Source organism: Lipotes vexillifer, unplaced genomic scaffold (genome assembly GCF_000442215.2).
Source record: "Lipotes vexillifer unplaced genomic scaffold, Lipotes_vexillifer_v1.1 scaffold462, whole genome shotgun sequence".
NCBI lineage: Eukaryota > Metazoa > Chordata > Mammalia > Artiodactyla > Lipotidae > Lipotes > Lipotes vexillifer.
The window spans coordinates 1,599,747-1,618,197 of NW_006770402.1; the positions used below are offsets into that span (position 1 = coordinate 1,599,747).

The 18,451-nt window shown below is 35.3% G+C and overlaps 1 protein-coding gene across 13 annotated transcripts in view; it reads left to right on the forward strand.

The window, feature by feature from the left end:
- ADGRL3 (adhesion G protein-coupled receptor L3) overlaps positions 1–18,451 on the forward strand; it is a 588,406-nt gene that overhangs the window by 167,326 nt on the left and 402,629 nt on the right. For all 13 annotated transcript variants that reach the window (XM_007446078.1, XM_007446073.1, XM_007446080.1 and 10 more), the window contains one exon: positions 14,292–14,401. In XM_007446078.1, the coding sequence (XP_007446140.1) occupies positions 14,292–14,401 (110 nt within the window). The remainder of the gene's footprint in view (positions 1–14,291; positions 14,402–18,451) is intronic.

Sequence of the window (18,451 nt, forward strand, 5' to 3'; positions counted from 1 at the left end):
CTCCGAGTTACCCTGATTACTTAAAGGACCAGATGACTTCACAGGCAAATTCTATCAAACATTTAGAGAAGAGCTAACATCTATCCTTCTGAAACTGTTCCAAGAAAATTGCAGAGGAAGGAGCACTCCCAAACACATTCTATGAGGCCACCCTGATACCAAAACCAGACAAAGATACCACAAAAAAAGAAAATTACAGGCCAATATCACTGATGAACATAGACACAAAAATTCTCAACAAAATACCAGCAAACCGAATAGAATAATACATTAAAAGGATCATACACCATGATCAAGTGTGATTTATCCCAGGGATGCAGGGATTTTTCAGTATCAATCAGTGTGATACCCCACATAAACAAATTGAAGAATAAAAACAATGTGATCATCTCAATAGATGCAGAAAAAGCTTTTGACAAAAATCAACACCTATTTATGATAAAAATTCTCCAGAAAGTGGGCATAGAGAGAATATACCTCAACATAGTAAAGGCCATATACGACAAACCTACAGCGAACATCATACTCAGTGGTGAAAAGCTGAAAGTATTTCCTCTAAGATCAGGAACAAGACAAGGATGTCCACTCTTGCCACTTTTATTCAACATAGTTTTGGAAGTCCTAGCTACGCCAGTCAGAGAAGGAATAGAAATAAAAGGAATCCAAATTGGAAAAGAAGAAGTAAAGCTGTCACTGTATACAGATGACATGATACTACACATAGAAAATCCTAAAGATGCTACCAGAAAACTACTAGAGCTCATCAATGAATTTGGTAAAGTTGCAGGTTACAAAATTAATACACAGAAATCTGTTGCATTTCTATACACTAACAATGAAAGATCTGAAAGAGAAATTCAAGAAACAATCCCATTTACCGTCGCATCTAAAAGAATAAAATACCTAGGAATAAACCTACCTAAGGTGACAAAAACCTGTACTCTGAAAACTATAAGACGCTGATGAAAGAAATTAAAGATGACACAAACAGATGGAAAGATATACCATGTTCTTGGATTGGAAGAATCCATATTGTCAAAATGACTATACTACCCAAGGAAATCTACAGATTCAATGCAATCCCTATCAGAGTACCAATGGCATTTTTCACAGAACCAGAACGAAATATCTTAAAATTTGTATGGAGACACAAAAGACCCCGAATAGCCACAGCAATCTTGAGAAACATTTTTAGATTTTAAATATTAATGTGTCATGATGGTAGTGCCTTGTTTTTTGCATGAATAGTTATCTTTAAAACATTTTTCTCTTGGAAGATAATGCCTTATTCTTATATGATTTAAACACTGATTTGCCATATTTTAGATGCTGTGAATTACTTGAGTATACTCAGTGTATGTATTTCTTCATCAGTCATTTGATAAATACTAATATAAATTCATATGACTAATTTTGCTAACAAAGAGACACCCACAAAGTATGTTTTTTTTACACCATCATATCTTGTTATTCCAATTATTTTAAATGGAGTTTTATATATTTGCATGACTGAAGCATTAATTGAGATGTTTCTGAGCATTCATAGGATTGGCTTTTTTGTACACACTGATTTAAGAGCATAATAAGAATATGTAATTGGATTTTTTAAGGGAGAACCCTATGAATTACCCTCCTAGTAGAGAAATACAACAATGTTTTATTTAAATTATTTTAATTGTACCATATTAGATTACTAGAGCTATAGAACCAACCAATACAATCCTTATATGTCTCTTATGTAAGAATGTTTTAAAACAGTTATACTTAAGATTCATTTTATATGCTTCATCTATAAATTTGTTGTAACTAAACGGGAGAAAATGGGCTGCTACTTTTTATCTAGATATGGAAGTTAAAACAAACATCACTTTCCTGAATTTAAGAGAAAAGAGGTTGGTTCATTTATTTTATATATAATAAGAACTTACTTGAATAGATGATATTGCATAAACCTAGCAATATCATTTTTATTATATGCTGCAGTATGTTGTGGCAAATAAAGGAACTTCTTTGCCCCAGAGGTGACTTTTTCATTATCGTTCTTAACCAATTTTGTTCTTATACTGCTATAAATCATATTGGAATGAATAAGTTAGCATCAAATAATTCTGTATCTAATTTATAATCCTGTAATTATATTTATCTTCCCTGGCAGTCATCATAAGACCTCTTTTTAAGTTAAGCAATACTACTTTAAAATTAGTGCTAATGACCAATAGCATTCAACATATTACATAATATTTATTAAATAAACTTTATCTTTAGATGGCAAATATACTTAAGTTGGAGCTTTGAATGTGGGTTGAATTAAAATGGCATGTTTTTGTGTTTCTTTTTTTCTTTTGGAATAGTCTATATATAAAGAAATACTCATGTATCTTATTACTCCTGCCACCTTATGTTCAGAAATTGATCTTTCTGATTGCTGCATTCCAATTTGAATTGAGAGGGCCTGGTTATGTAATGTTAAATTCAGAGCTTCCTTGGAATGCCTGATTCACACCACAACTGAATGAATCCTGGGCCACTTAGATATTTCACAGCTGATCTTTACCTCATCAGATCATCATAGTACTCCTGACAACATATAAGAGTGAATTAAATTAGTTTCCCAGAGTGACCATGAGATGTATGACTCACACGCTCAGGAGACAATAGGATAGTGGTTTTCAGGTCACTGTTCTGGAGTCCAGTGACTATTATTTGATTACTGAGAGTCTGAAAAGTTATTCAACATCACCATACCTATTCTCTCCTCTGTGAAATTGGTACCAGTAACATTCATCTCAAAAGAAGTGACAAGTAGGATATATGTGAACATGTTTGATAAGTTTAAAGCGTTACTATAAATCTCAAACTTATGGTATCCCGGGTAATGTACTTTGCATACAACTAATTTATTTGGCTTTCTTGTTTAAGAAAAACGTGAATCTGTTTTTTCCTGTTTCTACTCTCAATCCAAAGCATCTATGTGCTTGTCTGTGTGTCACTTCTTCTGTGTTGTAGGTTTCTCTCAAAAGACTCAGTCTATCTGGAATGAAGTGTTATTAACCCATCCCAAAGCAAATGACTGATGTTAATAATGATAACAATGTGGATAGTTACAGCAACAAATAGTATACCGTGTGCATTTATGTGATACTTTACAAATTTTTAATGCATTTTTATAAGCACGTCAACTCTGTGAGGTAGTAAAATAACTGACCTCCGTGTTATATATGTAAAAATTGAAACTCCAAAAGATTCCTTTGAGAATTCTATCTGGTATTTGTTATTGTCATCTGCTTTTTTTTAAAATCAAATACTTTATTTGAAAATTGTCTATTCTTGGGCTAGAAAAATTTTATTGCATAAATTTTCCGTGGAAAAAATGGTGAAACTTTTATCAAAAGTTGAAGCCTTAATGCTTTTATAAGACTATGGCGTTTTTTTCTGTGGATATTAGTAGATTAGGATACATTTGACCATATCATTGTAGTCTTTTCTCATCCTTTACTGTGAGTTTTAAGAATATCCTTAAGATCAGGGTTACTGAAAATCATTCTTTATATTTAAGTTAAAATTAAATATAAAGAAAAATCTGAGTGTAAAGCACACTGGAACATTCAATTATTTTATTTCCCTTTTATCATCAAGCGTATGTAGGATGAATTTACTTTTTTTTTTATCATCTTTATTGGGGTATAATTGCTTTACAATGGTGTGTTAGTTTCTGCTTTATAACAAAGGGAATCAGTTATACATATACCTATGTTCCCATATGTCTTCTCTCTTCATCTCCCTCCCTCCCACCCTCCCTATCCCACCCCTCCAGGCAGTCACAAAGCACCGAGCCGGTATCCCTGTGCCATGCGGCTGCTTCCCACTGGCTATCTACCTTACGTTTGTTAGTATATCTATGTCCATGTCTCTCTCTCTCGTCCTGTCACAGCTCACCCTTCCCCCTCCACATATTCTCAACTCTGTTCTCCAGTAGTCTGTGTCTTTATTCCTGTTTTACCCCTAGGTTCCTCATAACATTTTTTTCCCCCTAAATTCCATATATATGTGTTAGCATATGGTATTTGTCCTTCTCTTTCTGACTTACTTCACTCTGTATGACAGACTCTAGGTCTATCCACCTCATTACAAATAGCTCAATTTCGTTTCTTTTTATGGCTGAGTAATATTCCATTGTATATACGTGCCACATCTTCTTTATCCATTCATCCGACGATGGGCACTTAGGTTGTTTCCATCTCCGGGCTATTGTAAATAGAGCTGCAATGAACATTTTGGTACATGACTCTTTCTGAATTTTGGTTTCCTCAGGGTATATACCTAGTAGTGGGATTGCTGGGTCATATGGTAGTTCTATTTGTAGTTTTCTAAGGAACCTCCTTACTGTTCTCCATAGTGGCTGCACCAATTCACAATCTCACCGGCAGTGCAAGAGTGTTCCCTTTTCTCCACACCCTCTCCATCATTTATTGTTTCTAGATTTTTTGATGATGGCCATTCTGACTGGTGTGAGATGATATCTCATTGTAGTTTTGATTTGCATTTCTCTAATGATTAATGATGTTGAGCATTCTTTCATGTGTTTGTTGGCAGTCTGTATATCTTCTTTGGAGAAATGTCTATTTAGGTCTTCTGCCCATTTTTGGATTGGGTTGTTTATTTTTTTGTTATTGAGCTGCATGAGCTGCCTGTAAATTTTAGAGATTAATCCTTTGTCAGTTGATTCATTTGCAAATATTTTCTCCCATTCTGAGGGCTGTCTTTTGGTCTTGTTTATGGTTTCCTTTGCTGTGCAAAAGCTTTGAAGTTTCATTAGGTCCCATTTGTTTATTTTTGTTTTTATCTCCATTACTCTAGGAGATGGGTCAAGAAGGATCTTGCTGTGATTTATGTCATAGAGTGTTCTGCCTATGTTTTCCTCTAAGAGTTTGATAGTTTCTGGCCTTACATTTAGGTCTTTAATCCATTTTGAGCTTATTTTTGTGTATGGTGTTAGGGAGTGATCTAATCTCATACTTTTACATGTACCTATCCAATTTTCCCAGCACCACTTATTGAAGAGGCTGTCCTTTCTCCACTGTATATTCCTGCCACCTTTATCAAAGATAAGGTGACCATATGTGCATGGGTTTATCTCTGGGCTTTCTATCCTATTCCATTGATCTATCTTTCTGTTTTTGTGCCAGTACCATACTGTCTTGATTACTGTAGCTTTGTAGTATAGTCTGAAGTCAGGCAGCCTGATTCCTCCAGCTCCATTTTTTGTTCTCAAGATTGCTTTGGCTATTCGGGGTCTTTTGTGTTTCCATACAAATTGTGAAATTTTTTGTTCTAGTTCTGTGAAAAATGCCAGTGGTAGTTTGATAGGGATTGCATTGAATCTATAGATTGCTTTGGGAAGTAGAGTCATTTTCACAATGTTGATTCTTCCAATCCAAGAACATGGTATATCTCTCCATCTGTTTGTATCATCTTTAATTTCTTTCATCAGTGTCTTATAATTTTCTGCATACAGGTCTTTTGTCTCCTTAGGTAGGTTTATTCCTAGATATTTTATTCTTTTTGTTGCAATGGTAAATGGGAGTGTTTTCTTGATTTCACTTTCAGATTTTTCATCATTAGTATATAGGAATGCCAGAGATTTCTGTGCATTAATTTTGTATCCTGCTACTTTACCAAATTCATTGATTAGCTCTAGTAGTTTTCTGGTAGCATCTTTAGGATTCTCTATGTAGAGTATCATGTCATCTGCAAACAGTGACAGCTTTACTTCTTCTTTTCCGATTTGGATTCCTTTTATTTCCTTTTCTTCTCTGATTGCTGTGGCTAAAACTTCCAAAACTATGTTGAATAAGAGTGGTGAGAGTGGGCAACCTTGTCTTGTTCCTGACCTTAGTGGAAATGCTTTCAGTTTTTCGCCATTGAGGATGATGTTGGCTGTGGGCTTGTCATATACGGCCTTTATTATATTGAGGAAAGTTCCCTCTACACCTACTTTCTGCAGGGTTTTTATCATAAATGGGTGTTGAATTTTGTCAAAAGCTTTCTCTGCATCTATTGAGATGATCATATGGTTTTTCTCCTTCAATTTGTTAATATGGTTAATCACATTGATAGATTTGCGTATATTGAAGAATCCTTGCATTCCTGGAATAAACCCCACTTGATCATGGTGTATGATCCTTTTAATGTGCTGTTGGATTCTGTTTGCTAGTATTTTGTTGAGGATTTTTGCATCTATGTTCATCAGTGATATTGGCCTGTAGTTTTCTTTCTTTGTGACATCCTTGTCTGGTTTTGGTATCAAGGTGATGGTGGCCTCGTAGAATGAGTTTGGGAGTGTTCCTCCCTCTGCTATATTTTGGAAGAGTTTGAGAAGAATAGGTGTTAGCTCTTCTCTAAATGTTTGATAGAATTCGCCTGTGAAGCCATCTGGTCCTGGGCTTTTGTTTGTTGGAAGATTTTTAATCACAGTTTCAATTTCAGTGTTTGTGATTGGTCTGTTCATATTTTCTATTTCTTCCTGATTCAGTCTTGGCAGTTTGTGCATTTCTAAGAATTTGTCCATTTCTTCCAGATTGTCCATTTTATTGGCATAGAGTTGCTTGTAGTAATCCCTCATGATTTTTTGTATTTCTGCAGTGTCAGTTGTTACTTCTCCTTTTTCATTTCTGATTCTATTGATTTGAGTCTTCTCCCTTATTTTCTTGATGAGTCTGGCTAATGGTTTATCAATTTTGTTAATCTTCTCAAAGAACCAGCTTTTAGTTTTATTGATCTTTGCTATTGTTTCCTTCATTTCTTTTTCATTTATTTCTGATCTGATTTTTATGATTTCTTTCCTTCTGCTAACTCTGGGGTTTTTTTGTTCTTCTTTCTCTAATTGCTTGAGGTGCAAGGTTAGGTTGTTTATTCGAGATGTTTCCTGCTTCTTAAGGTGGGCTTGTATTGCTATAAACTTCCCTCTTAGAACTGCTTTTGCTGCATCCCATAGGTTTTGGGTCGTTGTATCTCCATTGTCATTTGTTTCTAGGTATTTTTTAATTTCCTCTTTGATTTCTTCAGTGATCACTTCGTTACTAAGTAGTGTATTGTTTAGCCTCCATGTGTTTGTATTTTTTACTGCTCTTTTCCTATAATTGATATCTAATCTCATGGCGTTGTGGTCGGAAAAGATACTTGATATAATTTCAATTTTCTTAAATTTACCAAGGCTTGATTTGTGACCCAAGATATGATCTATCCTGGAGAATGTTCCATGAGCACTTGAGAAAAATGTGTATTCTGTTGTTTTTGGATGGAGTGTCCTATAAATATCAATTAAGTCCATCCTGTTTAATGTATCATTTAAAGCTTGTGTTTCCTTATTTATTTTCATTTTGGATGATCTGTCCATTGGTGAAAGTGGGGTGTTGAAGTCCCCTACTATGAATGTGTTACTGTCGATTTCCCCTTTTATGGCTGCTAGTTTTTGCCTTATGTATTGAGGTGCTCCTATGTTGGGTGCATAAATATTTACAATTGTTATATCTTCTTCTTGGATCGATCCCTTAATCATTATGTAGTGTCCTTCTTTGTCTCTTCTGATAGTCCTTATTTTAAAGTCTATTTTGTCTGATATGAGAATTGCTACTCCAGCTTTCTTTTGGTTTCCATTTGCATGGAATATCTTTTTCCATCCCCTTACTTTCAGTCTGTATGTGTCTCTAGGTCTGAAGTGGGTCTCTTGTAGACAGCATATATATGGGTCTTGTTTTTGTATCCATTCAGCCAATCTGTGTCTTTTGGTGGGAGCATTTAGTCCATTTACATTTAAGGTAATTATCGATATGTATGTTCCTATTCCCATTTTCTAAATTGTTTTGGGTTCGTTATTATAGGACTTTTCCTTCTCTTGTGTTTTTGTCTAGAGAAGTTCCTTTAGCATTTGTTGTAAAGCTGGTTTGGTGGTGCTGAACTCTCTCAGCTTTTGCTTGTCTGTAAAGGTTTTAATTTCTCCATCAAATCTGAATGAGATCCTTGCTGGGTAGAGTAATCTTGGTTGCAGGTTTTTCTCCTTCATCACTTTCAGTATGTCCTGCCACTCCCTTCTGGCTTGTAGAGTTTCTGCTGAGAGATCAGCTGTTAACCTTATGGGGATTCCCTTGTGTGTTATTTGTTGTTTTTCCCTTGCTGCTTTTAATATGCTTTCTTTGTATTTAGTTTTTGACAGTTTGATTAATATGTGTCTTGGCGTATTTCTCCTTGAATTTATCCTGTATGGGACTCTCTGTGCTTCCTGGACTTGATTAACTATTTCCTTTCCCATATTGGGAATTTTTCAAGTATATTCTCTTCAAATATTTTCTCAGTCCCTTTCTTTTTCTCTTCTTCTTCTGGAACCCCTATAATTCGAATGTTGGTGCGTTTGATGTTGTCCCAGAGGTCTCTGAGACTGTCCTCAGTTCTTTTCATTTTTTTTTTCTTTATTCTGCTCTGCAGTAGTTATTTCCCCTATTTTATCTTCCAGGTCACTTATCCGTTCTTCTGCCTCATTTATTCTGCTATTGATCCCATCTAGAGTAGTTTTCATTTCATTTATTGTGTTGTTCATGATTGTTTGTTTCATCTTTATTTCTTCTAGGTCCTTGTTAACTGTTTCTTGCATTTTGTCCATTCTATTTCCATGATTTTGGATCATCTTTACTATCATTATTCTGAATTCTTTTGCAGGTAGACTGCCTTTTACCTCTTCATGTGTTAGGTCTGGTGCATTTTTATCTTGCTCCTTCATCTGCTGTGTGTTTTTCTGTCTTCTCATTTTGCTTATCTTACTGTGTTTGGGTTCACCTTTTCACAGGCTGCAGGTTCATAGTTCCCGTTGTTTTTGATGTCTGTCTCCAGTGGCTAAGGTTTGTTCAGTGGGTTGTGTAGGCTTCCTGGGGGAGGGGACTAGTGCCTGTGTTGTGGTGTATGAGGCTAGATCTTGTCTCTCTAGTGGGCAGGTCCACGTCTGGTGGTGTGTTTTGGGGTGTCTGTGGACTTATTATGATTTTAGGCAGCCTCTCTGCTAGTGGGTGGGGTTGTGTTACTGTTTTGTTAGTTGTTTGGCATAGATTGTGCAGCAGTGTAGCTTGCTGGTCATTGAGTGAAGCTGGGTTCTGGTGTTTAGATGGAGGTCTCTGGGTGATTTTTGCCGTTTGATATTATGTGGAGCTGAGAGGTCTCTTGTTGACCAGTGTCCTAGAGTTGGCTCTCCCACCTCAGAGGCAGAGTCCTGACTCCTGGCTGGAGCAGCAAGAGCCTTTCATCCACTCGGCTACGGCTCAGATTAAAAGGGAGAGAAAGAGAGAATTAGTAGAAGTAGGAAGAAAGAAAGAAAAATAAAGAAAGAAAGATAGAAAGGAAGGAAGTAAGGAAGGAGGGAAGAAAGAAAGAAAGAAGGAAAGAAGGAAAGAAAGGAGGGAGGGAGGAAGGAAGGAAGGAAGGAGGTAAGGAAGGAAAAACAGAAAGAAAGAAGATACAGTAAAATAAAATAAAGTATAATAAAGTTATTGAATTAAAAAATAATTATTTAGAGAGGAAAAAAAGGGACGGATAGAACCTTAGGACAAATGGTGGAAGCAAAGCTATACAGACAAAATCTTACACAGAAGCATACACATACACACTCACAAAAAGAGTTAAAGGGGAAAAAATCATAAAACTTGCTCTCAAAGTCCACCTGCTCAATTTGGGATGATTTGTTGTCTAAAGGAGGAAGGAAGGAAAGAAAAGGAAAGGAAAGGAAAGAAAGAAAGAAAGAAAAGAAAGAAAGAAAGAAAGAAAGAAAGAAAGAAAGAAAAGAAGGAGAGAGAGAGACGGAGGGAGAGAGAGGGAGGGAGGGAGGGAGAGAGGGAGGAAGGAAGGAAGAAGTATAATAGTTATTTATATTAAAATTAATTATTAAGAAAAAATAATTAAAAATAACAATGGACGGATAGAACGCTAGGACAAATGGTGGAAGCAAAGCTATACAGACAAGATCTCACAGAGAAGCATACACATACAGATTCACAAAAGGAGGAAAAGGGGAAAAAAATCATAGATCTTGCTCTAGAAGTCCACCTCCTCAATTTGGGATGATTCGCTGTCTATTCATGTATTCCCCAGATGCAGGGTACATCAAGTTGATTGTGGAGCTTTAATCCGCTGTTTCTGAGGCTGCTGGGAAAGATTTCCCTTTCTCCTCTTTGTTCTCACAGCTCATAGGGGCTCAGCTTTGGATTTGGCCCTGCCTCTGCGTGTAGGTCGCTGGAGGGCGTCTGTTTTTTGCTCAGACAGGTCGGGGTTAAAGGAGCCGCTGAGTCGGTGGCTCTGGCGCTCTCAGGCCGGGGGGAGGGAGGGGCACGGAGTGTGGGGCGGGCCTGCGGTGGCAGAGGCCGGTGTGACGTTGCACCAGACTGAGGCGCGCAGTGCGTTCTCCCGGGGAAGTTGTCCCTGGATCCCGGGAACCTGGCAGTGGCGGGCTGCACAGGCTCGCCTTTTCCCCGGACTCCCTCCCGGCTAGCCGAGGCGCACTAACCCCCTTCAGGCTATGTTCAAGCCGCCAACCCCAGTCCTCTCCCTGAGCTCCGACCGAAACCGAAACCGAGCCTCAGCTCGCAGCCCCTCCCGCCTCGGCGGGCGAGCACACAAGCCTCTCGAACTGGTGAGTGCCGGTCGGCACCGATCCTCTGTGCGGGAATCTCTCCGCTTTGCCCTCCGCACCCCTGTTGCTGTGCTCTCCTCCTTGGCTTCGAAGCCCCCCCCTCCGCCTCCCGCAATCTCTGCCCGCGAAGGGGCTTCCTAGTGTTACGGTCCGGGACCGACACGCCTGGAGTCAAGTTCCCCGGTAAATGCGACCCGTGTCCCAACCAAGGACACCCGAGAATCACCAACACCAAGCAGAAAGATTAGCAAAGGATCTATACAAGTATAGAAGCTTACACAAACTGTCCGGACAGGGTCCCACTCGGAGAGAAGTGAGTGAGACCCCGACTAACAGTCGCGCGAGGCTTTTATACCCTTCACAGGACGGGAAGTTCCCAGGGAGGGAGGGAGCTGTTTAATTTTGAATCAGCCAGTCAGGAACCCGGTTCTTCCTGCCCCAAGCAAGTAAGCAAAGCAAGTTTCTTACAGAAGTCAAAATGTACTGTTAGCCCTGAAGCTGTTCTTGCGTTTCTTTCGTCACATCAGTGTGTGGAGACCTTTCCTCCTTCACAGCTCCTTCCCCCTGGTGCAGGTGCCGTCCCTATTCTTTTGTCTCTGTTTTTTATTTTTTTTCTTTTGCCCTACCCAGGTACGTGGGGAGTTTCTTGCCTTTTGGGAGGTCTGAGGTCTTCTGCCAGCATTCAGTAGGTGTTCTGTAGGAGCTGTTCCACATGTAGATGTATTTCTGGTGTATATGTGGGGAGGAAGGTGATCTCCGCATCTTACTCCTCCGCCATCTTCCCAGCATCCCCACAATACAGAAATTTTCAGGATGAATTTACTTTTGACGACTTTGATATAATTATAAAAATACTCTTACTGGTGTAAATTAATCAATAGTCTTTAATCTAATTTTAAGGTTAATTTAATTTTGACTCACAGTGACTGAAATCATAAAAAAGAAGACAGACTTTTAAACTCCTGTTTTTGAAATGTAGCTAGTCTTTAACAATCAGTATTATATCTTATACAAAAATAATATTCCAGATGTTGCCTACCTTTTGATTTTTCAGTATCTTAATTTATAAAAAGCATTTGATATAGAAATCATAATAGAATGTACATTATTTTGAAAAGTAAATGCTGTAAAGCATTGTTTTCTGCAGAACAATGATGCCAACGATTGCAGTATATTATTTGTGTAGAATGTGTTGGTTTATATACCTCTTCACATACACTATCTCACCAGGTAGAAGGCTTTCTTGATTCTTCTTTGGTTAACATTAAGTAAGATATTTGGGACTCATTACAGTGTCTAATGTTCATAACAAATGTCACTTATTTAAGTTTTTTTGCATACACATAAATAATTAGTATTTTTGTAAATTAAATAGTATATAATATGCAAATGATCAGTTCACATGTTTAGATAACTAGATGGATGGATGTGTCTAATGTCCATATTATATTTTAATATCTGATCTATACATATATAACCATGTGAAATTCTTTTTGATTCAAGACAGTTTTCTGTGAAACAAACACTTCCATAATTGTAAATTTTAACTTTTATGCCCTACTCAAAAATGACTAGTAATTTGGTTTGTTGATATCAAACATTGATTGTTTAAATAATAAAAGATTTGTAATTGCCCATTTACATCTGAAAATTGTAAGAATAGGCACAGATTTTAAATTAATTTTATTATTATAAGAGCTGTAGTAATTAGAAAAAAGGATGATAGTAGGCAGTAAAACAACAGTAGGCCAAGAGACAAAACATAATATATATAATATGTGTGTGTGTGTGTATATATATATATTTATTTATTTATTTATTTTAAACATTATAATTTAATGATTTGAGATCAGCAATATTATATTTACAAAATATTTAAATATCAAATTTTATAATGTATACTTTCATTTTTCATTATTTCTACTTTGAATGCATTTTTGATAATAGCTGATTGTTTCTGTAACAATTATGGTTATAACTGAGTTTATATAGCTGCTCATTGTATAAAATCCTGAGATAGATTTATGAGTTTATTTTTTCAAGGCGTGATGTGAAAATTGTATTGCTTTAACTGCAAAAACATGTCTTTTAACTTGAGACACCTTCCTCTAAAGGGTTTTCTATGTAATAGGAAAGTACTGCTATTTTTAAAAAGTGTCAATACACTAAAATATTTGCACTACCTATTTGTAATGCATGTTCATGACGGCCACATTTACATTAATGTTATTATACAATTGTCTGATAATCATCTTTAGACACTAAATCTACACAAGAGAACTTTAGAACATGTTGACCCTCAGGATTAGCTGTTATGCTAAACTAACTGATGAGAATGGAATATTGGGTTTTATTAATCTTCCACTGATAACACGAAATGTATTTTTCAGTTTTAGACATTTACTAATGAATCAATTTTAATTTAGGGACTAAATAAAATCCTCAGTAAGCCTGGCAAATGATAGCCTTGAGTAAACTCAAAGCATTTTCACTCTAAATCAAAATGAGTTCTGCCCTAAATGCTCCTTATCCAACTAGTAGCCTAGCAAGGATTCAGAGGTATTGATCATATCAAAAAAGCAAGCATCTTTTTAAGAAAGGAAGGAAAGAAAGAAGGGAAGGAAAGAAAGAAGGAAGGAAAGGCAGAAAGAAAAAGAAAGAAAAGAAAGGAAGGAAGAAAGGAAGAGAGGGAGGGAGAGGAAGGGAGGAAGGAAGGAAGGAAGGGAGGAGCGCTATTGGGTCTAGAAAGTTTTAGAGTAAAATTTACTGTAAGGAGGCCACTCTGACTTTGGGTGTCTTTTTCAGAGTAGGAATCAATTTCATTATATGTATATTTATTTACCTATGAGTAAATCTGCTAACCCAGATCTATTTAGCCCAATTGCCACAAAATATGCCTAGTTTGTGTTTCTGTTTCAATAGTGATGTCTGATTATTCTCTTTGGAGATTTAAAGTTATTCTAAATTATAGGATATTGGCATTTGTGAATAGTAATCTGTAAGGTTAGTGTCGTTATTTGGCTGTACATGAGGAATATGAGTCCATTCTTAAAAATGGTTTTACTTATGGGATTAGTTTATTATTATATTAATTTATATAAATTAAATTTTTAGATATATTTTAATATTTAAAGTTTTTACTGATTTTATTTTTTAGGTTTGGCTAAAAGCATTTCAACCATATGTTTATTGCCTATAAAATAAATAATATGATAATCAGTGAATTTAAACCTAAGTAAAGCTCTGTGGTTCTATTTTCTTAATTATTTTTTTTATAAGAGAGTGAGTTTTTCCTACCAAATCGTCCTGTCTTCACACTGGCAATATCCTATCGGCCAGTTAATGTTGCTTAAGCAGTATTTAACTCCTAACTCAAAATCATGCTGTGTTCAATCAAATATTAAATTAGTTAATATGAATAAACTGAATAAATATTTTAGTGTCTAGTTTTTTTTTAGGTATACTATAGATATTTCCTTAACAAGTCTAAAACCCTAAATTGACCAAAACCTTATTTAAATCTGTGTAATTAGGAACTAAAATAAAATTGGTATTAGTGTTAATAATGATTTAACTATGTAGAAACTTATTATTTTTTTCTTTTCTTCTCTTTTGACTTCAGGTGCAATAACAGAACCCAGTGTGCAGTGGTGGCAGGTCCCGATGTTTTTCCAGACCCATGTCCGGGAACCTATAAATACCTTGAAGTGCAGTATGAATGTGTCCCTTACAGTATGTATATTCCTGTACTTTTCTTGTAAAAAGGAAAGATATTAAGCTTTGTTTTGCATGCATTGACAACATAGTCTCTATGAAAACATAAAAATAATCACATAAATTATATTTAAAAACTGGCTAATTTTAATTTTTCAGGGTCTTACATTTTCCCCACCCTTGGAAGAATTAGGTGTTGACTGCATGATCCTGCAGCATTTAATTTTGACTATATATTTCTGTATATCAGTATCTATTCTAAAACGCTTTTGTTAATGCAAGAATATAAAATATTTAGAAAAAGGATGAAAGAGTGGTATGCCAGTACTATATCTCTCCAGGTCCAAGCAAAGAGAAATGAAAGTGAATAATATACTTGTATATATAGTAGTATAGAAAATGATAAATCTTGAATTTGATAGGAGCAATTATATCTAAGCTTCCTGTGCTGCCAAGATATTGAGAAGTAGAAATATATTCACCCAGAGAGAGCAGATTGGAAAGAAAATACAAGGATTACATGGACTAAACCACTTTTTAGAGAATGTATCTTTTACAGTCTCAAGAACTGTGTCTTTGCAACTTTTATGTCAGAAATGATATATACCAAAAACTTTTCTTTTTTCTTCAGGAATAATGAAAAATCAAACATCAAAAATGACCCTTTTTTTTTTTTTTTTTTTTTTTTTTGTGGTACACGGGCCTCTCACTGTTGTGGCCTCTCCCGTTGCGGAGCACAGGCTCTGGATGCTCAGGCCCAGGGCCATGGCTCACGGGCCCAGCCGCTCCACGGCATGTGGGATCTTCCCGGACTGGGGCACAAACCCGTGTCCCCTGCATCGGCAGGCGGGCTCTCAACCACTGCGCCACCAGGGAAGCCCTTTCTTGATTTTTTTATCCAAAGGTAGAATCATCATCTCAAAAGAAATATTTTTGATCTGACTCGTTAATTATTCATGGGATACCTTAGTGAAGATCACTCAGGAAATCCTGTATTCTCGTATTACATATGCAGCTCATCCCAGAGGTAGAAAACTCCTGGGATCATAAACAAATCCCAGGTTCCAACTTCCCTTGACATCTCAGAAGAAACAAAGCATCTGGGGGTCAGCAAGTTTACTTTGTCAAGAGGTAGTTCTAGGTTTGCCTCATTGATGTTTATTTAAAAAGCAGCACATTGCTCATGAGCTGTAAGTGTGTGTACTCCAATAACAATAGAGAAATTTGGCCAGCAAGAAATGAATTGAAATTTAAAAGTAATAATGAAAGCAATCAGAAAATTTCATTGTTTCTTTATTTACAGTGTGATTGAATAGAGAAAGTTTATCTAGGGAAGTTTTATAAGCTTACTTTCCTTGTTGTGAAAAAGCATAAGTGTATAGGTTTTATTGAAATCTCAGTTGAGGTTATGCTTCTTATATTGTTATATCCAGGAACCCTTCTATAAAAATATAAAGCTAAATGACCATTTATTGTTCATTAGTGATACTTTAAAGAAATAAAATTTGTAGTCCACTTTAGAACTGTGACAGTTATACTTAGGTTGCATAATAGGATCTTTGTGAAATATGTAGAATAGCTATTTCCAAAGGCATTTAAAAATATATTAAATAAGGTATGCCTCATTTTTAAAGACAGTTTTAAGAAACTTACAATCATATTATTGCAACATGAAAGCTGAAGAAATTTTGTCAAATATTTTTTTCACAATTTTTAAAATTTAAAGAATTTCACAGCTCTTTCTTCAGTTTTCTGTATTTCTTCAGAATTCCTTTAAGGATAACTACTCCAAGTTCCTCTGCCAAACTCATTCTGAAAAATCATCTTAAACCATTTCAATATAGATAAGAACTTGCTCATACACTTTTGTATAAAAGGATTGTGGTTTACCACAGATTTCGTCTCTCATAAATTTTTAGAGTTGGGCAATTTGATTCCTGAATATCCTATATTTTCAGGTTTCTGGTAATCCTGAAAATGTACTGATTGCCTTAGAAGTATGTTCATATTATATTAAAATATTTAACTGATTGTTTCATTAAATAAGAATTATAAACACAGGTGCAACCACTTTCCAGTTTATACACAGTTTAATTTATATGATTAGTATAATTGCGTTTGTTTAAATTATCTTCAGTATGTTTCAGTTAAAAGTGTAATGCGTAACTGGAAACTCATTTAAAAAATTTAACATGAATCTAAAAGAAAATAATCCAAAAGAAAGTAAAAACTGTAAAATAAACTATAGTGACTCATTTGAAAGGTAGGCTGGTTTAGTAGAAAAATGGCCAGATATCAGGAAGCCTGGTTACTTAACAAAAATTCTGGATCCTTTAGCCTCAGGTAGGCTACTAAAATTTTCTGGATCTCACCTTATAGACTTTCCCTCATCTATAGTACAGTAGTCCCCTGTTATCTGTGATTTCACTTTCCTTGGTTTCAGTTATCCATTGTCAACCTCAGTATGAAAATATTAAATGGAACTTTCCAGAAATAAACAATTCCTAAGTTTTAAATCATGTGCCATTCTGAGTAGCATGATGAAATATGCCATCCTACTCGAGACGTGAATCATCCCCCTGTTTAGTGTATCCACTATATATGCTACCCACTTGTTAGTCAGTCATCTGTAACACTTCAGCTGTCACACTATCATAGTGCTTGTGTTCAAGTAACCTGTATTTTAATAGCCCCAAAACGCAAGAGGAGTCATGCTGGAAATTTGTATATTTTCTTACTGTGCCTAATTTATAAATTAAACTTTATCATAGATATGTATGTATAGGAAGAAAAACAGTATATATAGGGTTTGGTGCTATCTGCAGTTTCAGGAATCCACTGTGTGTCTTAGAATGTACTCCCTGTGGATAAGGGGTGGGCTACTACAAGTTCTGATTTAGTTAATAATAAGCTCTTTTTCTTTTCTCCAGCATAAAAAAACATTGATTTTTCCACTGCTGAAAATATTTACTTATTAAAATAGCTTTCATTTATTAACATTTACTACATGGCTTATATGTTTACATACATTATTTTATTTAATTCTCACAGTCTCCTCCCTGTTAGGTATGAGTGTCAGCACTTTACTTAAGAGGAAACATACTCAATAGGATAAGTAAAACGTTTCATGTAAAATGTAGAATAGCTAGGAAATGGTAGAGCCAAGAGTTGAGTTTGTCTGTAATACCTGTTCTTAAGGATGCAGCTATAGTTCTCCCCCTAGATTTTACCCTTTATATTTTCAAGAGTTATTCAGTGGTGTTCAATATTTAACTTTCATCAGTACAGTAAAGGTACATAGTGAAAGCAAATGCTTCAAGGGCCCGGACCCTTCTTCTTCTTTCTTTTGCTACTTACTTTTAAGAAGTTTGTATTCTTTTCTTAAAACAGCTGAATCACTGCAACTTTTATTTTCCCAAACACCTAATGAAGCTTTATGGCAAAGACTAATTTGTGCTATAAAAATACCACCGACAATTTAGAATGAGGCTCTTATCTAAGTAGTAACTTAAAAGGTTGTTTAAATTACCTGTATTATAGGAGAAAATCCTTGTACTTAATTAATATGCTTGTTAAAAGACCCTATTGTATTAGTAGCAGACAGACTTCATATTTAGGGTTCAATATCAATATTTGAAAATTTTCTAACTGAACAACTGAATAAACAACCAAACAACAAATACTCTTAGGTTCTGTTTGTTATATAATTTAATAATATCCATTTTCATTTTGAATTTAAGATGACAAACTGCAGTGTATATGGTGATATACTTTGTTATAAATGTTTTCTTAATATTGATATGTGGAAAAATATTATTATTTTCTTTTTTTATATATGCTCTGTATATATATGTTTCTATGGTAATATTGATTTTTAAGGTGATACTTTTTCATGGGAAATATCAAAAGAAAATATAGAAATATAGAAAAACAAAAATATATAGAAGACATCAATATTAACGATATATAAGTATATAAGAGGTAATACAGAAAAATTCAACAAAGTTTATTGTATCACACAGGAGAAGGAAAATTAAAAACATATAAGATAAGCTTGCAATAATTTTT